This window comes from Pararge aegeria, chromosome 1 (assembly GCF_905163445.1).
Source record: "Pararge aegeria chromosome 1, ilParAegt1.1, whole genome shotgun sequence".
NCBI lineage: Eukaryota > Metazoa > Arthropoda > Insecta > Lepidoptera > Nymphalidae > Pararge > Pararge aegeria.
The window spans coordinates 9,817,526-9,840,184 of record NC_053180.1 but is presented as its reverse complement, the minus strand read 5'-3'; the positions used below and the strand labels follow the sequence as shown (position 1 = coordinate 9,840,184).

General features: G+C 34.1%; 2 protein-coding genes across 2 annotated transcripts; both read left to right on the top strand.

Moving 5' to 3' along the window:
* Positions 1-10,511, top strand: LOC120627057 (complement factor I-like). Its single transcript, XM_039894898.1, has 10 exons — positions 1-228; positions 2,912-3,051; positions 3,273-3,372; positions 5,166-5,286; positions 6,645-6,730; positions 7,074-7,128; positions 7,616-7,812; positions 8,259-8,410; positions 8,698-8,823; positions 9,667-10,511. Exons 3-10 carry the CDS (start codon positions 3,273-3,275, stop codon positions 9,808-9,810), a joined length of 981 nt encoding a protein of 326 aa, XP_039750832.1. The 5' UTR covers positions 1-228; positions 2,912-3,051; the 3' UTR covers positions 9,811-10,511.
* A 5,292-nt stretch (positions 10,512-15,803) lies between these two features.
* On the top strand, positions 15,804-21,530 carry LOC120624935 (facilitated trehalose transporter Tret1-like). The gene is made up of 9 exons (XM_039891767.1): positions 15,804-15,870; positions 16,443-16,552; positions 17,036-17,155; positions 17,556-17,711; positions 18,425-18,592; positions 18,845-18,977; positions 19,356-19,585; positions 20,662-20,856; positions 21,237-21,530. The coding sequence occupies exons 1-9, from the start codon at positions 15,804-15,806 to the stop codon at positions 21,498-21,500; spliced, it is 1,443 nt and encodes a 480-aa protein (XP_039747701.1). The 3' UTR covers positions 21,501-21,530.
* The last annotated feature ends 1,129 nt before the right edge of the window (positions 21,531-22,659 follow it).

Genomic DNA, 22,659 nt, shown 5'->3' with positions numbered 1-22,659 from the left:
TATACAAGCGTGTGTCTTGAGTTTTAACAAAGTATAAGTTGGATAAAATTAATCGGAGAAACAAATGATAAATGTTAAGTGTGTTACAGTTTTTCTTCAATAATGTCGCAAATTCCCAAGTGTATAATGCGAATTATCAGTAGTACTTATTCTACTTTAAGTTTTAATAAGTGAGTTATGATAGCATAAACACGGAAGTCATGGATTAATGTCATCGCCAGAAAAAAGGTAATCTTTATAATATCGTCCTTTAATATATTGTGTAACAATATAAGAATGATGAGAGTGAAAAGCGGTGTTATTTAAATAATTACTTAACTCTGTTAAAAAAAAAGACTACTAATGTCAATAGTTTTTAATGGCCAAAATAAAACCTATTATCATTATTATTATTCAAACCCAAAACGTGTAAGAGGAAAGTATAGAGTGCTTTATAATTTATAAACAGATAATATTAGGTATAGGTAGGTAGCTATTTTATCTTTGTAATGTTTTAAGTAAGTTAGTAACTACATACATATTATTTTATCTACTTGTATGTGCTTATATATTATAAATGCGCAAGTGGATCTGTGTTTGTTTGTTTGTTTTTAATCTGGATATGATCATGCAGAAGTTTGGAGGGAAATATCATATAGGATACTTTATGTCCCGGAAAAACGGGAACAGTTCTTACGGGATTCAAAATAACTTATTATTATGCACGGCTTAGAAGCTAAACTGATCTTGGGCTATCCCTATCTTGCAACCGACATAGAGTATATATCTTATTATTTCCCTGGGAATTTAAAAGTTGTGAAGAGATTTTACCAGGTATGTTGCAAGATGTATTTAAAGATACTTTTTAGCGCGGTAAATATTGAGCTGATGCTAATGGAACTTTTCTTTTCAGTTAGAGTCAGTGGCGGATTAAGTCTGTCAGAGGCCCGTGACGCGAAAACTTAATCTAATTAATTTTATTATAATTTGCTTCAAATTTATTGTACTTGCAGTGCAGGTACATATTATAAAACATATTTAATCAAACCGACTACAAAAGTTACTATAAAGTAACATTATTTTGTTTCAACACTTCTTTTGAAGTGATTGCCTCGTTGGTCTAGTATTGAGCGAGATGATCGACTGCAGGTCACGAAGTTCTGGGCTGGGGCAATTAATTGTTTTGGGGTTTTCTGTCTTTAAAATTAAAAATTCTTAGTACCAGCCCGGAGTTTAGGAATTGGCGGTGACTTTATTTTTTATTTATTTGGGACAGAAAACAATTACATATTACAACAATAGCTCTTAAATTTAACAAAAAGAATAAAATGGGGTTAATATGTTATTCATGTCTCGGAGGGCAAGTTAAGTTGTCAGACGTGCGCCTGATCTCTTTCCAGTCCTGTCGTCCCATCGTATTATCAGAGTGATTGAATAGAAAGCGCAACTATGTGTGCAACGCTTGGGCACTATAACATCTCTCGCGTACTCAGTTGGAAAATCTCTCTGGAGATTGACCACCGTGGCCGAAATTAGTCAAGTCAACTGTATTTTTATTTTGAAATCTGGTCGGTCGGGATAGAATCGACTAGGCTATTTAGACTTCAAAATCTAAATTGTGGATTAGTCCTACAAATATGGATCCATGACTCGATTATGCTCTCTTAAATTACACGCATTAATGATTTCAAGGGTCATAATTGGGTCACGTTGATAAACACTGATAGAAATGGTTACGGTCGCTATTATGCAATACATCCATATTATTATATTATTCGTTACACTTGAGGCAGATGTTATTATGCGTGCGAGCCGCAGGCTAGCTCGAAAAGAGAGGGGAATTCCAATTAATGCACACGTGTTTCATGGGGGTTTTCAACAACTAAATTTGCAGGGAAAAAACATAAAAAGAACTTAACTTTTAATAGATACGTTTTTAGAAAATGGAAGATCTACGCATCTACTGCCACTATTTATAAATTGATCAAGCATCATCAAACAAATTAATACATTTTGGTGGCAGGGCTTACATTAGACCAGGACGCGTTTGGAACCCTCATAGCTTTAGTTTTAAGTTTACGAATGTGGTTATCGCCATCATCTCACTACCGTGTGGTTCTTTTGTACGCATCAAAAGTGCCACCTGTGGGCCTGCTTGAATAAAGATATTTTTGACTTTGACTTTGACTTTATTATTATGCAGAACATTTATTAAACAGATAGTAGGTAGCATGATATTTTAAGTAATTGACTCTCATTTGCAAGTTATAGTAAAGGATTGGGTATTTTTTTAAAGGGAAAAAAAATATTAAAAAGACCTTCCGACCGACCATTGTCAACGACGGGTGTGTACTGTGACGGGTGTAACTGCAATGCCACATCTTAATTTTACAATTAACTGGCTTTTAATTTTCCCGTATTTAAAAGTCCGTCTTCCGGAAAAGTTCTTCAAAAAGTTGATTGGTTGTTTAGTTAAGAGGTAAAGGAAGGGCAAACAAACTAACGAACAAGGAAACAAACACACTTTCTTATTTATAATTATCATCATAATCATATCAATCCATTAACGGTCCACTACAGGACACGGGTCTCCTCCCACAAGGAGAACCCATTCTCATTGCGGGAGGCCTTAGTTCACTACGCTGGCCCAGTGCCGATCGTATTTCTTAATAATAAAAATAACTTTATCACCATACTCTATTGTTGATACAAGATCTTGAACTAAATTATTACCGTTGCCCGTTGCGTTATTATTATAACTAAGAGTTAGAAATTTTAATAAAAAATATAATAAATTGTACTTAATAAAGAACAAATAAAACGAACATTAAATAGGTTTCAATATTTTTTATATGTAACAATTTAATACGTTTATTTAGTGATTGAACTAGCAATTTTAACCTTCATAGAATTTGGTATGTTCCTTTTGCAGAATACTTTCCAGGTGGAGATTTTTTTGACATATTATAGTCATTTAATCAGTCAGCGAAGATAGGTCCGAATAAGACGCCCGTGTTTCAAGTTTAAAACTTCTCTGGGAACGGTTCCGTTAACTGGATAACTTAAATTAAGGTATGGAACTTCTAAATAACTTAAATATGTGTTACATTGTTGTATATCTTTGGTTGGCGGATACAGGGCGGCATGCACTTCGTACGACGTGGTACTTGCATGCGCTGCGAAGTTTTGGTTTGTTTATAATTTAAACTTTGAATACGGAATGCATTAAATGCTCCTTACTTATTTGCGTGGAATGGCCTTGAACCGCCTTAAAACAGTTTCCTTTTTTCCAGATGGCAGCTGTGATGCATTTAGTGGTCACAATTTCTTTGGTAACGACGGCAATTTACGGCGCGCGTATAAAGCGTTTGAATCTTACTCCCTATAAAGTTGGTAAACAATCTTTAGATCATTATTATCACCCCCTTACAGGGCACAGGTCTCCTCTCAGATAAGAAGGGTTTAGGCCGTAGTCCACCACGCTGGCCAAGTGCGGATTGGTAAACTTCACACGCCATTGAAAACATTATGGAGAGCTCTCGGGAATGCAGGTTTTCTCTCGAAGTTTTTCTTCACTATTTTAATAGCTTAAATTAAAAACGCTCATAACTCCGAAAATTTTGAGGTTCATACCGGGAATCGACCTCGGTCCTTTAGCAAGGGAAGCCGAAGCCTCATCCACTATATGCTATCACCGCTTACACTAGGCTATCACAGTTTAAATCTTTAGATATTGAACTACATTCATCATCGTCATTATCAACCCATTACGTTTTTTTAAGTAACGTTTAAACTAATATAGAAACTTAAACATTATAAATACTTTTAATTTTTAATCATCTATCTAAAATCGGGTACCTTTTACAGATACTTTCAAAATGTATTCTCCTAAGTCCTAGTGCACTTTTTCTTCATTACCTTTTTATTTAAGTAAATTTTATTATCGAGCCCGTCTCTATTCTCCATCGAGCCGTCTGTCAATTTTGATCATGGTCCTTAATAAATATTGTTTAAAAAATACGAAAAAAAGTTACAAAGCAATCAACGTTTGCGTCAACCATAGATCAGCTATCAATTATTTCATTTCTACTAATTAGAGGCTTTAAGGAAAATCTAGACTTGAAAACGAAAAGCAATAGACAATTTAGAGCTTTTTATGTTCAATTCTTGTTTTAATTTCTTACTTGTAACTATAAATTTGAATTTGGAACTGACACTATAAGATCTTATATTGATTAAATGATGAAAGCTTTTAATTTATTGTAAAATCATAATCATCATCATCAACATCCCACAAGCGTCCATTGCTGAACATAGGCCTTTCCAAGGGTGCGCCACCACACACAGTGATACACACCTTTCTCATCCAGTACTTTATCAAGGTCATCAGTCCAGCAAGTTTGGGGTCGTCCCACACTGCGCTTACCGATTCACGGTCTCCACTCCAGAACGACCTACATAACCCGCCCAATGCCACTTAAACTTGCTTATCCTTTGAGCAATGTCGGTGACCTTGGTTTTCTTATAGATTTCCTGGTTGCGAATTTTGTCCCAACATAGCTCGCTCCATAGCGCGTTGCGCGACTTTGAATTTGAGGATCAGGTTGACTGTCAGTGTCAACGTGTCTGCTGCAAATATCATTACAGGCAGGATACACTCCTAAAGACTTTTACTCTTTAGGCATTGGGGTAACGGAGAATTGAAGGCTTCACGCATTTTTCCAAAAGCTGCCAAGCCCAACTGAATTCTTCTGTCAGCTTCTTTGTCGAAGGTCCTTCTTAAGACAACTTCGATGACATTATCGACGGTAATTGATTTTGGAATGACGTCCTCATTAAACATCAATTTTGTTTTATCCACGTTGATCTTGAGGCCTACTCGTCTGGAATAATAGCTGAGGCCAGACAGCATTTATTCAAGATCCTGCAGCTACTTTGCCAATAACACAGTGTCGTCTGCAAATCGCAAGCGTGAGATGTATTCGCCATTTATGTTAACACCTCGACCTTTCCAGTCTAGTACCTTGAATACATCCTCGAGGGCGGAAGTAAAAGTTTCGGGGATATTCGCTCTCACTCGCTAGTTGTCGCTATTTTGAAAAGTATGGGAGAGTTAAGCCATAATATTCAAATAAAATAAAATCTTACTAAAATATATAATTTAATCTATACAAAACATATTTCAGGTGGCCCAGTTGCTTGTATATCGAAAAATAATAAATCCGGTTTATGTGTACATGAATCTGTGTGTAATGAAGAGCATACGATTATGCCTGGCGGTGTGCTAGATCTTGACATTGATTATAGGTAAGGCAAAGTAACTCTTTTTGAAATGCATAGCAGCGTGGTGCCGATTACGTTGTACACCAATCTCTAAATTAAACTAAATAAAATGGAATGAAAAATAAACAGTTTCCCTGACCGAGTTTGGCAATGTTTGTTAATCTCCAGGGAGATTTTTCTTATTAGTGGTAGATACTATTGTACACAAGTGTATGTGCAAACACAGGTGCACTCTTTGTTCTCTCACTCTCATAGTCCTTCTATGAGACGGCAGTTCCTATACGCCCAGAAAGAGTTCCGACTACAGCTTAACGTGCTTTGCGAGATATGTGGGAATTTCTAAACTCCGGACTGGTACCTATTAAGAATTTCTTGACCGAAGAAACCCAATACTATTTACTGGCCCGACCGGGGGATTTCTTTTTAAAATGGAAAACCATCGCCTATAAACAGATAAAAAGCTATATAACTCTCCGGGCCAAAAATTATCTATATGCAAAAATTCACATCAATCCGTTGCTCTGTTGCCTTATTAATGGACAAACAAATACACTTTTGCATTTATAATATTAGTATGGATTACAAAAAAGAGATTTAAAAATTTAATTAATGTTATTTTCGACGTGGTGATATTTTATTTCAAATCTACCGAAAAAGAGGAGGTTTCTAATATTATTCATTCACTCCTAAAGGTGTCAGAATGGGGGATTTAATCTCACATTAAACATTATTTTTGTTGACTGACTCGCAGTGGGCAGCGACCCTGCTTTCTGAGTCCAAGCCGTGGGTTCGATTCCCACAACTGGAAAATGTTTGTGTGATGAACATGAATGTTTTTCAGTGTCTGGGTGTTTATCAGTATATTATAAGTATTTATAATAAAGATATCCATAGGGGGCTAGATGGCGATGTGTGTATTGTAGTAGTTTAATTATTTATTATTATTTATTTATTATTTTTGTTAATAAGACGCAGTTATTTCCAAATCACATACTTACACAATTAGCTATTTATTCATGATTTTGTATATGAATTATTATTATCCTTACAATTATTCTAAAAGTGCAGTCGATAATAAATAATAATAATAAATATACTACGACAATACACACATCGCCACCTAGCCCCAAAGTAAGCGTAGCTTGTGTTATGGGTACTAAGATGACTGATGAATATTTTTATGAATTATATATACATAAATACTTAGAAAATACATATAAACACCCAGACACTGAAAAACACTTATGCTCATCACACAAACAATTTCCAGTTGTGGGAATCGAACCCACGGCCTTGGACTCAGAAAGCAGGGTCGCTGCCCACTGCGCCAGTCGGCCGTCCATCAAAGAAACTTGTTGAATTCTTTGTACTTTTCTTAATAGAGAAAAAAAGCAATGTCCAGCTCAAAGTGATTGGTGCTGCACTTCAGACGTGATTCCACATCCTCAGATCGGTGTTGTCAAAAGTGGTAATAATCATTATTACTATACATATCTATTGGCTTTTATAACAATTTTGAAAAATGTATCAAAACATAAAAAATCTTGTTTACTATGAAAAAATGACAAGGCTGCTTGTGTGCAAGCCGCATCACTGTTTTCCGAGAATATAAAAAAATGATTATTAAACTGTAAAATTATGTTGGAACAGCAACTGATGAATTTCTTCCTCGTCTTTTCTCATAAGAATCGACTTTCATTGTGAATAATCAGAAACGAATGTCGCAATTTCAATATCAGATCAATTGTTAGTTGCAAGTCAATAAAATTGTCGTTTTACAATACCGGAATTTTGATTTTTTTTTATTACAGATAATTGTTTACCGCTTAAAACTGATGTCTGTCCTTGGTGCGTTTTACTTTACAAGTAAGTAAAAATCTCAATCAAATTATCTACATAGAATAGTTTACCGAAAGTTTACTTGAGTTAGAGACCGAAGACGAGTAGGTAAATCTAAGAACTGCGCGACCTACTTTCTTGGGTGGCTGTGAGTTTCATCAACATATATATCTTTTATCCTTTAATAATGTTTTTTTATTAATACTTTAAATCTTCTGTAAATGATTCTTAAACAGTTAGCTTATTGCCAACATTCATACTCCCTTATGACCATAATGTAATCCAAACTTTTAGATAACGTCTTGTATGCAACTGTTGATAATTAATAATAATAATAATAATAAAAAATTACGTTTTACAACACTCATGCGATCCTAAAATCCCATTACTATTATAACCCACATTCGTGTTTTAATATTATTATACAACAGTTGCATAAATAACTATTATAAAACTAAAATAAACAGGAACCCTTAATCTGGTGTCAGGTTAATATATTGCCTTTGTACAACAGTGTTGTTGGAGTACAGCCTACGTCAACCCGTCCTTTCTGCTTGGGCGCTTTAATAGGTTCGAAGGTCATAATAACTGCGTCCACTTGCCTATTAGCGGCTCAAAAGAAGATGCTGTATGCGCAAGTACCAAACTCTGCTGATCCAGGAAAGAACTACACTGTGATTCGACGCCAATTTCATCCGAATTATAATACTGGTAATTCTACTCCGATAACTTTTTTATTAGTCGAATCACAAGATATATCATTGATCATATCTAGTGTGTGATTCGACTAATCACGAAATCCTGGGCTTGATTCCCGGATGTGGCTTAAATATTTATTTATTTATTTTTAAATATGAAGTTTTTGAATTTTTCTTGGCGGGTTTTACATATTTTATGATTCTAATCGTAGTAATGGTAATATCTTTTTATACAAAGTGAAATTTTCATAAAAATAAAGATCCTTGATGTAGTTTTTGTATTATATTGCTAGTATACTCAGTCAGTCACAGTCCAGTTTATTGACCAAAATTTACCGAATTATTTGTGAAACGATATGATTTTAGATAAAACATTTAGTATGGGGTTTTTAATGTCTTTCTTCACTGTATAATTTTTTTACGAATATGTAATTTAATTCCATTTCATTCCAATTGTAGGAACACATGAACATGATTTCGGAATATTGGTCATGGAAAGCGACGCAGCCTTTATTGAAGGGAAGGCCCGAGGAACTTGTATCGATTTCCAGGTACCATTAGAAGGCGATTGTGTGGGATACGGGTTCGATAATGAAGGACAGATTACTTCGGTAAACACATAAACTAATAATATGATGCTTGGAAATATTGTAGTGATCTATAATCGATCACTTAAGTAGAAAATGGAATTCAATTAATATGTTTAAAATTACCAGATTAAATTATTTTAGTTCGTGGTGCCGATTCAGTTGTAAACAATTCTGTAAACCTTACTATAGCTCTAAATTTAACTAAATGGACACCTAAATTAGGACCTATGTTCAATTATTTTTTATACCTCGCTCGATGGGTAAATAGATGAACGGATCCGTCCTGAAAACTTGATTATTTCCCACAGACGTTTTTGAAAGTGACGAAAAATAGTTGCGGAAAGAACGGTAGCTCAAAGGATGCTGCTTGTGGTTTAAGCACTGAAGAAGTATGTATAGTCGCCGGAGGGGGGCCTGTGCTATGCCAAAGAAAAGTGAGTACTGTCACGAATATTTCCATAAATAGCCTGTAACAGTCAACTGCTGGACTAAAGACTTCTCCCAATTAGGTTTTGGTTTGCCCTTAGTCACCACGCTGGGCAGACGGGTTAGTGATCGTAGTAGATAGTAGTAGTACCACAGAGGACGCTGCAGCCCGCTCTCCAATATACCTGTTCCCTTAGTCGCAACGAACGATAATCACGGGCAGAGCGACAATTTTATTCCGTTGGTCGTATCTGCCGTCACGACAAGGCTTGAATGTTTATATAATTTGTTATTTGTACAGTACTGTACTGATATTTGCTGTGCAGTAACAGTTTTTAGAAATTCAAAGTCTGAGGGTATACGTACACGCGCCACTGTTTCGGTGAACCTACTTCTACTTTCGCAGAAAACTATGCTTCAATAATAGTGTGTTTTATTTTTAATAAATTAAATTAAACTGCCACATTCCCTAACAGGTTAGTCCGCTACCATCCTAGACTCATCCCAGCATCCTAGTTGCAGTCAAGGGCTTACTTGTAGAGGAATAAATAAAACAGTCGCTCGGTATCTCTGAACTTGTTTCAAAAGTAATATGGCAATGGGCGTAGCATGAAGAACAGATGGACGTTGGTTCCCAAGAATGGTTCTAAGAGTGTCGACCCGCACAAGAAAGCGCAGCTTTGGTAGATCCTCCACTATTTGGAGACGAAGTCAAGCCTGCCGCTGCGGCGTAGGACCATGAAGTGTGGAAGTCCTTTCAAAAGAGCTATGATCAGCATTTGATGTCTATCGGTTGAAATGATGGTGATGATGGTGGAGTATATTTTTAATTGAATTATATTTCTTTTCAGAATGAGGGATCATATCTCGTAGGCGTTGCTCGTAGTGCATGCAATAGCAATAATGAAGTGATCCTTGGTGGTATTTCACATTCCAAGGAGTGGATAGAAAACGAACTTGGTTTAATGGATGTACCTAACGATGTGTACACATAGAATGCGTCTATTTTTATTTCGAACTGAATTTAAAATGGACTCCTAAATGAACAATCTAAAGAACAATTACTAAGCCTAGTTATTATTAAAAAGTTCTTTGAACAGTCTGCTGCAGGTTGAAAATATTTTAATTGCTGTGGCCATGGACTCTTAGTGGCAACTTTTGTTAAGTGACGTATATTACGAGTATATATAAAACTATCAGATTGAAATATCTAATTTTGATTTATATAAAAAATATGGTTGTTTAATTGTAGTGTACTGTACTGAACTGATATTCTTTTTTGATGCGGTTATCTATATATTGCTTTATAATCCAGGTATTAATAAAAATATAGCGTAAATTATAACTATAAAGCAAAGCTGCCCTACAAATTCTTATACATGGTCTACCGTTTCTATTATATCAATAAAACAATTATTGAAGTTCTTTTAATAATGTAAGTCTAGGATGTATTAAATTTTAAGTGTGGTAGTATTTTAGAAGTTTGATTAAAAATCAATTCTAGATTTTTCTACTGATGAAGTCAGTTCGGAAAGCGTATTGTTCCGACAAAGAAGTTTACAAGTTTCTACATTTATTGTTTAAGAAGAAGAAAAAGACGAAACACTTTATTGCACGTATAACATACAGGAAAAGAAACAGTCAGGAGCATACAGTACACACTGTAGACATGCAAAGGCGGCCTTATTTCTGCAAGCAATCTCTTACAGGCAACCTTTGTAGATAGGACTTACAGCAAGAGAACGGGATAGTGCCAAGAGTGTTGATAGATATACATAAATACCAAAATATAAAGATACAAATACATATATAATTTAAAATAAATATACGTAATATATAAATATAAAATATACATAATATATTAAAATATATAACAAACATAATATATATAAGTAGCTTTTAACATACAATTTAAACGAAATAAATAAACAGAATCTGCTTCAAATTTCGTCACTCAAAGAGAGGTAGTAGTCTTTAAATATACTTATTTACAAAAACAAATATATATATAGTAGGTACTTATTTACAAAAACAAATCCGATAACTTAGATTTGTTGTTTTAAATTTAATATTTATCGTGAGGATTGAATAGTTTAAGTCTTCAGATCACTGGCTTCTGAAAAAAACGCATTGTTTAAGATAACCCCAAAACTAATATTATAAAATGAAGTAATGTATATTGAAGTAATGTTACATATTTATTGAGACGGCCTAATGTAATGTAAAGTAGTTACCTAAATAGTAAATGCTTCGTTGGTCTAGTGGTTACGTTATTCAACTACGGATGTCGAGGTCCTAGGTTCAAATATACCGGATCGGGCCAAGAAAAGCTAGGATTTTTTTTCTGTTAAGGAAATGGGTGGTTTCAACTCCCGTGCCTTGGATAGCATGTTAGCCGTCGGTCCCGGTAATTGTCACTCACGTGTGATGATAGTCGTTAATGCCCACCAACTCTCATTAGAGCAGCGTGGTGGGTGTCTGTGCTCTAAAACCGACCGGGACGAGGCATGTGCCCAGCAGTGGGAACTGGGACGTTGATCACCTTTGCATTTCGTAAACATAGTATAGAAAAAAATAGCAATTGTTCCTTTAAACCATTTTTCCTGGGTTACTACAATGAATCTTTAGTGGCTTCTTTAGTTATCATGACATGTCGTTGTTCATTTCTATTAATGTGATATTTTTGTTTGCTGACTTCGTGACTTCTAAGTTCTAATATTCTCGATTATCATCGAGTGGAATTCCTTGTTTTGACCCATCGAGGCTCTGTGAAAATCTGTACAGTACTTTTGTGTGAACAGACTAGCAATTATCTATCTATCACCAATCAGTCATACTTACTATATTTCACTTATCTGTAACAGCTAGCAATTCCCCAAGACTATGCCAATACTATTTATAGTTTATTTGTGTTCATTGTTTGTACGGAAAGAAGTATTTTGAAGTTTTCGTGTACTTGTTTATTACTGTCTAGTTAGCAGATTTGGAGCAATTCACTTGCAACTGTTCAATTAAATTTTTGTTCCAATCGGGTCACCTGTCCTAAAACCTCTTATAAGTAAACAATCCCAATATATATGTTTAAATTAAAAAAGATATATAATGTGATTGCGGTCCAGCGCTGGTATATACATTAAAAAAACTTTCAACACTGCGACTTTTAATTTATAGTTTTTATATTAATAGTAGGCAAAATATGCCTAAGCGAATGATGTTATGAATGTTATATTTTGTGCGTCACAGTAGTCAAATCGTTGCTTCGAGTACCACAGTAGATAAAAATTTCCACAATATGCAAGTCTCTGCGTCAGTAACTACCTATTTGATAATACGGGTGTCATTACATCCAGATGGTAAGAATGGAATGTGTTTCTACTTCGTGAGATGCGACTAGAGAACTAGAACTGGTATGGTAGTATTAATGCAAACAACACTTCAGAACACTCCCCATTTAAAATTCGATAAAATACTAACATCTCTTCGGTGCTCCAGGGAATCAAAGATGAAGGACAGTTTGAGACACTTCACAAATATAATAGAAAGTTCAGTTCTTTTGTGTTCGATCAAATTAAAGCAATTGGTATTGAGGAAACAGAACTTAATGAATTATTGGATGTTGAAAAATTTAGATTGGTAGATTAAAATTATCAGTTACCATCTTTATTCATTCAGTAGCAGTGTGTGTATGTAGCGCAAATTCAAAATGAATTTTCCATGTGAAGACGTTATTATACAGGCAGAAATAGTGTAATGCGCTTTATTTTAATGTAATAATATACTTTTTTTCGGAAAAAGGTTCTTCTTTAATTATTGTTTTAAATTTCTAGAAGAGTTCTGAGAAGAGGTCTTTTTAGAAGAGGAGGATGTTATCATAATATATTAGGCTAAAGCGCCTGTTAGTAAGGAATAGTTTCGTAGTTCCGTGTGCATGTACTAAAATTTTGTTATCATAATATATTGATGAACTGCATCTGTTTACTGAATATACTATACGTGTGTATTGATAAAATATAATTTCTCAACCAACCAATCTTAATTACCAACTTAACACAATTTATGTAACAAAAGTCTACTTGAATATATTTTGACGACAACGTGTAATGAAAAAATAATACATGAATTCTTGCACTCCACCTTACACCTACGCCGTTTATTTATCAGTTTAAATGAACAGTTAAACTGATAAATAGGCAATAAACGACATTATGTTAGGTTATGGCTCTCTTGGCACTATGGTATTAGGTATTCATTACCTAATTCAGTTTAGCTAATTGGCTCATATTCATTTCACTTCAATTGAATTTTTAGTAAGTGTGTAAAGTAAGTGTTGAGTAACTCTACAATATAAACTAAGCATAAATAAATGCCAAAAAGCTTGTCGAGCACCGATACGTTAAGTATTTCAGCGATCACTTAACTATGTAATTCTCGTGGGCATAAAGCTGGAGGCTTGGAATTGCCTGCCTGAACTATAATCTACCCTAAATTCGAATTAGTATCAGAAAGAATCCTTCCAGAGAGCAAATTTGGGTTTCGTCATAATCGAGGCACCTGTGAGGCTATTTTCTCATTTCGTCAAATACAGGAATAGAGCCGTGAGCAGTATCAGCCATCAACCTTGAGAAGGCTTTCGACAGCGTGCCTCGAGATGCTTTGTGGATGGAACTTCAAAAACTCGGCTGCACGGAAAAGTTTGTGAGAATGTTAAGGCTGCTACACGATAACGTGAGTTGCTATATTTCAATCCAAGGTCAAGAATCTGAGCACTTTTGATAATTTGTTGTGTCAAGCAAGGCTGTGTCTTAGCGCCAACTATCTTTGCCCTCTACTTTTTTGTAGTGGTTAGAGATGCCTTAATACTCATGTAGGTATCCATTCGATTTCGTATGGATGGAAAGATTTATAGTTTAAGGCTATTAAGGACCCATTCCAAAGACTCTTTCTGATTTATAAACGAGATCATGTACGCTGATGATGCGTGCTTTGTGGAATATAGCTCAAATGGCCTACAGGAGCTTGTATCAAACCTAGACAGAGCATGCAATAAATTTGGTTTGAAAATTAACATCACGGAAACAGAGGTTATGGAAATGAATATCTTTAAAACACATAACACCCGACCAATAATATGCCTTAAAAATATTATGCTCAAGAAAAAGTATTATGCTAAAATGTATCGCATTTTAGTGTATAGGAAGCATCTCTTACATCTAAAGGTGACATAAATTCAGAGGTTACTAATAGGATACGTGCTGCATCGGCGAGAAGGTTTTCCGATGGCATGAAATAAAGTTAAGTACAAAAATCAGAGAGTAAACGTATTACCAGATTTCCTACACTTTGCAGAGATTTGGACTCTATGCCACAGGTATATTTGCGTATTTGATAGATTTCACCTTAAATGCCTTCGTGATATACAGAACATAACGTGGTGCGATCGCGTTAGAAGCACCGATGTATTACGACGGGCCGGGTCCGGGGCATCGAGACGTATCTTATGCGACGACAGTTACTTTGGTTCGGTCATGACATGATTATCATGTCATGACCGGACCAAAGTAACTGTCGTTAGCCCAACGAGAGGCTAGCTTAGCGTATCTTCTTCTTTGAGCTCAAGGATGGGAAGCCCAAACAAGGCGGTCAATTCTTGAGATATAAATATATGCAATAGCGGCATTCGTGTAGATGCAATATAAAAACGACGCTTTTGAGAGTCGGGCCGAAAAACGAGCGGAATGGAGGCACTTAGTCCAGTAGAGTACCAGGTATTTTGAAGACAAAAGGAGGAAAGATCTGGATGCTTATCGTGACCATCTCAAAGCAAAGCCAGCCACCAATATTGTCTAAAACTACTTGAATGATTTTATACATGTTCTCACAATGGGTATATAAGTCACATAAGAGCACATGAGCGAAGCCCTTACGTGTAATTAATATTGCAACAAAAAACATAATAACGTCAGAACCAGTCGCTGTTGCTATACGCGTCAGTGAACAAATGAATGATTTGTACCTACACAAAACTATACATTGATTAAGCGCATCCTTAGAAAAGTTCGCCATCTTACATTCGTCACGATCAGGTTCGACAAGTCGTTGAAACTGAAGAAGATGCTTTGGTAAGATATAAAGAAACTGAAGAGATTATACACTTTCGTGTATAATCTTCGAGATAAACTTATCTTAATATCTAGAACGTAATCTTCCGAATTTTCTAAGAAATCGTAACAGTGAACACATAGGTTTGAAGACTATCTGGTTATTCGAAATCCTTATTATAATTTATATATAATATTTTATTTTAAGTTATTAAAAAATATCAATTTTATTCTGTGATTTTAAAATTATTTGTATTGCCTGTATAACGCTAAAAACTTTCACATCATTCAAAGAAACGGAATGTGTAATTTAATAACTAATTTATAAAAGTGTATGTGTTCTTGGAAATTAAATATGTTATTAGTAAGTGAGTATCTAACTATCGAGCATAGTGGAGTACAAGAAATATTGTTTGGATTCTGATGTCAATTGTTGAAGCTGTTAGTTAAGTTACAACAGAATACAAACCGACATTTTCAAAAAAAGAATGGTAAAATACCTTTACCTCAGTAAGTGATGCGAAAAAACTTAAAAAAACTTTTTACAAAAAGTTTTAATAAAAGTTTATGAAAGCAACTACGAGTATTATATTCACGATCAAACATTTTCACGCTCTCATTTTAAACCAGTGCAGCGAAGCTAGTATGTCGCTGGCACCAAATTTTAATGACGCAATTAATTAGCACTCGTTATGGAAGAAATGATGATTTGAAATCTAATAATTTATTGCTTAGCAGCACCTGTACAAATTTACATTTTATTTTTAAAATACACAGCGACGTCGATGATAACAGTTAGGTACTGTATCGAGAAGCATGAAATTGTAATAAAATTCAGTTTTAAATCAACTTGTGAACCAGTTAGTTGATTTATTTATTTTGTTTAAGGCATGAAAATTTTTTTTCCAAAATTTCGCGATGGGAGCCATTCTAATCAGATATTATGTGCATTCTTGAGTAAGTATGTATTTTTGACTATTAAGTTTTACAAAATAAGGTAAACCGTACCTTATATACCGTAATTAAAATAAATAAAAAATATTTATTTTAATTGAGGTTGACACTTCACGAAGATTTCATAAAAGTTATATTGCATGACATTATCATAAATACCTTGAATTCATAAATAAATCAACAGGGCTTTATATAAATAGTTCATATACTCTTTTAGCACCAATATACATGAACACACACATATTTTTTTTAACATGTAATATTTGAAACTGTTTTTACTTGACTAATTTTCTTGTTCATAAATATATGTGCCATTTTATATAAGAAGGGCGCTGTCGCCTATAAAACAGATTTATTTCTAGCTTAGGGACAGATGTGTTTACCTGTTGATACATTTTATGTGTCAGACGATTGTTTAATTAACCTAAAAGAAAAGGCGAATAATGTACCTTTTTTGTTTAATAAACTATATTATATAAATATAGCATAGATTATAGAAATATATGTGGCAGTTTATAATCAAAATGTTTATAATAATAATAATAATATAATAAAATGTTACTTGTTTATTTTAGTTTCTATGCCTATCTTCAGCTACGGAAACTGCATAGGATGGATGTCCCCAATGACTCTACTTTTGCAATCAAAAGACTCTCCAACCAACGTTCCTCTTACGGATGTCGAGGTTAAGATAAACCGTCTCTTTTTTTAAATGAAATTAAAGTACATATAAAATTTGTAAAGGGTGAACTAGTAACTTAATCGATTAGTAATGAACCTAATCACTTATTCACTTTAGATAAGTTCTAATGACTGACAGATCAAAGACTAAACAATCAACCTAAACGTTTAGTGTTAGTTAGTTTCTTTGTTATAGTTTACTATACATTTATGCTTTCACTTAACGAATTATAATATACATAATTCAATTCATATGAATTTAAATACCTAGAATTCGTTGTAATTCCGAGAATTTGGCAAATTAAAAATAACATTAGTGATTGGTATTGCTTAAATAAACCATACTATGATTGCAGACATTCTGGTTTACATTAATTTGTAATCACTTATATTTTAATTTTAAGATAGAATGCTTCAGCTAGAATTATAACGCAACTATAAGGAAACATCTGTGTTTGAGATCAATAAAAAGCTTTACTTTCTGCAGATTTCATGGATGGCGGCACTGCCATATTTTGTATGCGTGCCATCAACATACGTCGTCGCAGAATTGGGAGACAAGTTAGGAAGAAAATTTGCTCTACTTTTTATGTCAACAGTTAGTGCCGTAAGTGTCACTCACCGTTTACTCAATGTTCTTAAAGTGTCTTGGCCAGCGTGATGGACTACGGTCTAAAACCTTCTCATACTAAGATGTGATTCCTCGAGTACTGGGCTGGTAAAAAGTTGATGATAATGAGTATTCTCTAAAAATTTCAAATTTCTACGTTCTACCATTTTTGCTGCAGGTTGTATGTCAGGCAGTCAAAAGAAAGCTGTAATTAAAAAAAATCGTATGTGTAAACTAAAAACGTTTTTTTTTTAAACAAATATTTCGCTGTTTGTATGTTCATGAAATTTAATGTGGCGATGAAAAAAAATTCATTATCTTTTCTATGTATTTTCCTAAGTCCCTCTCAAGCAAAGAAACGCACTATTTATAAGTTAAAATTAATGGTTTCCAACAGGTGATTTGGATCCTAAAGCTTTCTTCTTTGAACATCTGGGTGTTCATTGCTGCACGGATTCTGGTCGGTGTGGTAATGGCGGGAAGCTGCGTTACCTGCCCCACATATATCAAAGAGATTTCCGAAGACAGTATAAGAGGATCTCTAGGATGCTGGGTAGGTCTAATCTGGTTATGTTAAGATAATATCTTCCTTTGCGTTTAGTTTGATGTTAGAAAATTACTATAGTAGTAGTAGAAAAGTACTAGATCCGTCTTCGTGATGCCAAATATCTTAATTTAAAATCAAGATCTTTTTATTTTTGTGTATGGGTCGTTATTAATGGTTTATTTACAAAAACTTGACTGAAGCTGTATACGGTTAAGTTTGCAAGGCTAAAACTATCCTAGGCACCCCGTATCCAGTCTCCAGGATTCCGCCTATCTCGAAATTTTGTAAAATTTAAGTGCACCAATTGAACAAATAAATAAACGAGACAAACTTTCGTGTTTATAACATATGAAAGGATTGATATATTAATTTAACGGTCATTGTTTTAGTGGTTAGGACTTCGACCTTACTTTCGGGGGTATCGAGTTCAATCCATGACGTTTCGAAATAATGTGTATTTCAGGCAATAAAATATCACTTGCTTAATGGAGAACATCGTGAGAATACCTGCCTGTCTTAGAGTTTTCTAAATTGTTTTCAAAAGCTTAGTGGAGTTCCACCCATCCGCGCTTGGCCGGCGTGTTGGGCTATGGCCTACACCCCTCTCATTTGGAGACCCGTGCCCTGTAGTGGGTCCCTAATGGGTTGACAACGATGATGATGAAAATACACAGTAACATAACGGAGAAATTTAATAATTATTGTATTTGATGTTTCAGGGAGCATTATTTTTTACAACTGGGAGTCTGTTTGCTTACATAATCGGAGATATTTTAAGTTACCAAGCCATTTTGCTAGTGTTCGTGGTTGTGCCAGTTTTAAATTTTGTACTATTTCTCCTGATGCCGGAATCACCTTCATATCTTATTAAGCAAGGAAAAGACGAGGTGTGTTTTTATTCTTTTTTGAAACTTCAACTTATATTAAAACAAAAAAAAAACACTGTAGAGAATTCATGATACAGATAAGAAAACCATGCAATTTCATAGCACAGAAAAAGTTATGAAACTACATGTATACATGTACCTAGATCTTTAAACTAAATCGACAGGTTCATAAAAAGTGCTATCCTATTTCACGATAAGGAAAAAATTGTAAAAAGTCACACGAAAATAGCACTACAATATTTTTTTTTTCAGGAGGCAGAAAAGGCTTTAATTTGGCTTCGCTGCAGACAAAAATTTCATATAACTATCCAACAAGAATTGGATTTTATTAAGAAAGAACAGAGAAATGACGAGCCAAAAGGAACATTTCTACTGAAAACTATCCGTAAGTCGTCAATAGGCTCATATTTTATAGGGTCATAATTTAGCTATTAATAATTATGAATTCTTCATTTCAAACAATTTACAGTTTAAAAAGTTTCAATACCCAACAATCGAATTTAATGTACCTAGAACTACAATTTACAACGCAAAATTTGTTATAATTGCTAAGTCATGTCGGAGCGAAACTTGCGTAGAGAGTACATTTTTGGAAGATCTGTTTGGTGTGCAGTATAAAGATTAAAGTTTGAGAAAATTATAAATTTCACCGTAGCTAATTTTCCTGCTTTTGAAAAGCGCAAAGTAAGCTAGAATTCCGCAAAGTAGTACTCGCGAAACGTATCCACTAGTCGCATAAACTCATAATAGATATTTTTTTCAGTAACGGATAAGATACTTTTTCGAGCTTTTCAAATAGCGCTTATCGCGGCTTTAGCACGGGAGTTATGCGGTGCTGTACCAGTATTAAATTTTGCTGCTGATATATTTCGTCTGGCGTCAGGCGTAACTGGTTTGATGCTTAGTCCGAATCAGCAAGCGATGGTACTGGGCACGGTGCAATTGTGCGGTGCGACCATGGCATCGGGAGTCATTGAGAGGTCTGGTAGACGGGTATGTCTATTAGTATATCAGTAGTTTCTGTTTCGTAGCGTCAAAATTTTCTTGAAGTTATTAATTTCAGAAACATTGAACACATAACTATTTGAAATGATACTTTTGCAGAATAGATACTTAATCGTAAAACGAAAATGCATCATGATTACGAAACAGAGAATGAGAGAATGAGATAGAATACATTACACATTTATTTTCTATTTTAGTACCATGGAAACTGAATAATATGAGAGATACTCGTACATTATGTATGTATCTCTAGGAGAGAATGAGATAAACAATACATTATTTGAAATAATTAATAATGTTAAACTTGGTATAGAATAATAAACCTTACATTTATCCTCTTCTTCTCAGTCGGTTCGCTCTTGTCAGAGCGGTCGTGGTCGTCATTTAAGGGTTGTGGCACGCTTAACTATTCGTCGACACTCCTATCTGGCAGCTGCCTTTCAACATTACCTAATACATTAACATACATAACATTTATCGTAACACTCCTTTTACTCTATATCTTCATAGGCGATTTTTAAGTAATGTTAACTTCCATCCACGAACCAGCCTGTTCTAACAAACTTGAAGAAACAGACCTACACGACTTTTAATGGAGGTATGCCTTGCACGTGAAAGTTCGTACTTAAATCGTATTTTCCGATTTTGATTTTATTTTTTGGCTGAAAGGTAAATTAGTCGAGAGCGTTCTAAGCTATGTTTGATGTAAATCGGTCCAATTTGTCCACCGCCATAAAATATCCGATAACATATTTTTCACAACTCTCACAATAAGGACGTCAAATGAAAGAGTCAACTAGTCGAATACTATACACTATGACAAATTACAAATCCAAGAGAGCGCCACCACAGAATGGCGATTTACATTTTTTTCACAATTTCCTCAATACGGGTATAAAATGGAAGAGCTTAACTTGTATAATAATGTACACTTTATTGAAAGTCGGGGGTTTTAAATAATATATTTTTATGTTATTGTTAGACAGCCAAAAAATTAACCTACGAGTACTTTTAAGTAGGTACGAACAGTGAATAATATATAGCTTTAAAATTTATTTTTTCAGCCGCTTTTAATCATCACGTGTCTCTTTTCTGGCCTCAGCATGTGCATTCTAGCAACTTGGTTTTTGCTCAATGAGTTTGATCTCAGTCCTCCTGGATGGATTCCAGTGGTAACCTTATGCATTTGCATTTTCTGTGATGCTTCAGGGCTTATGCCGATATCTGTTGTCATTGCGGGTGAAACATTCTCCTATAAGGTAATAAAGTACTATTTTATATTTTAGCAAGTAACTTATATAAGGTTACTGGGAAAGGGGGCACAAGAATAATAGTTATATAATTTCAAGAAAAGTAAACTAACTAAATTATAGCCCTCATATTCCAAGTCATTACATTTAGTAATGACTTTTTGAAATATTCACAAGTGTATTTGAGTGCGACTAAATGTGTTTATGAATTATTGTTTTAAGATTTTTTAGGAACTTGCTTTTTTCATAGTGATCCGTGATTCCATTTGACCTTAAATGCAAAAACAGCTTCATCGATTTTAGTTATTTCTCCAAAAGTATTGGTCTTAGGCAAAACTTGTGGAACATAAGTTACACTGCTTTACTAAATCGTTTTATTTTCTTTCCAGTACCGAGGAACTGTGTTAGCGACTACAATGGCGATTTCGTCGTCATCGGACTTCTTTCAACTACTATTTTTTAAGTCGGCGGCTAAATCTATAGGAGTCTACTCGGCGTTTTACTTTTTTGGAGCAATGTGCTTAGCGACATCCTTATATGTTTTCCTCGTGGTGCCAGAGACGAAGAATAGAAAGCTCGAAGAAATTTACCATGACCTACTGACTAAGAAGGAGAAGAAAGATATTGAAAATCATTTGAATGATGCAAATTAACACTTACTCATGAACGCTGTACAGCGGTTCAATAGATCCACAATGTATTTTCTTCTTTAGTATTTAAATTTTTTCATAACAGAAAGAGATAAATTAGCGTGGAATTTTTTAAGCATCCTTTATTTACGCGAGGATGTGTGAATAGTAGTATTGCAATAGTATAATCTACTATCTATGCTAAATTTGACATGCCTAGGCAGTCGCCTAAATGAATGCAATGAATGTAACTGGACGATTTCTGCATACATAATTTATTTTACTTATTGATATTTTTTATTTTAATCAGAGGAAGCATAAATATGAAGGAGAACAAAAAAAAGCTTATAATGGAAATATTTTTCCCAATATAATTATGATCAATTGATTAATTGGCTTCATGGAGCTATTTATGATATCTCAGAACATCAAAAATAGAGAAAACCAACTGTAATAGGTATATCTATATTAATTATAATCATATTCCTATTAATATAAGAAAATTAAAAAGAGAGTATTTCACAAAAATAAACAATTATGATTGTATGTTTATCGAAATTATTGTGACAATAAATTGACACATTAATTTCTGCACTTACAAATTTTAAAGCAGCTGATCAAATTAAGTACCTATTTCAATATTTTTTGTACTTTCATGCAACAACCGCATTGTTTGAATTGATCACTTACACTCGTTAAAATACATAAATCTATTATATTAATTTTCTTAATGTTTTCTTTTGTATCAGTTTATTGGTATGAAATAATAAATATTTTATACCAATGAACCCAATAAATAGTATATTTATTGAATTGTACATTTTAAACAACGATGCACACAGATGCAGTTTTTTTAGCGTTGCTAATATCAGACTGTCACCCATGCATGCCCAGGATAATCTAGTTTTTATAAAAATGCAAATTGTAGTAAGACAATAGTGTACTCTGTTATAAGGGTAGCTAACTGAAGTTGCAGTGATGTGTCCACAAAAAACATTCCGAAACTGTTCATTTTCACAAACCGGACGTCGATTATATGAAGAACTTTCTTTGCGAATCTGCGTTCCTTATCTGAAAAATAATATATTATAACTTTTCTCAAGAATCCAAAGCTTAAACTATTTGTTATAAACCTTTATATCTGTTAGGTTGTTACTTACAAGAATTGGAGGTACATAAAATT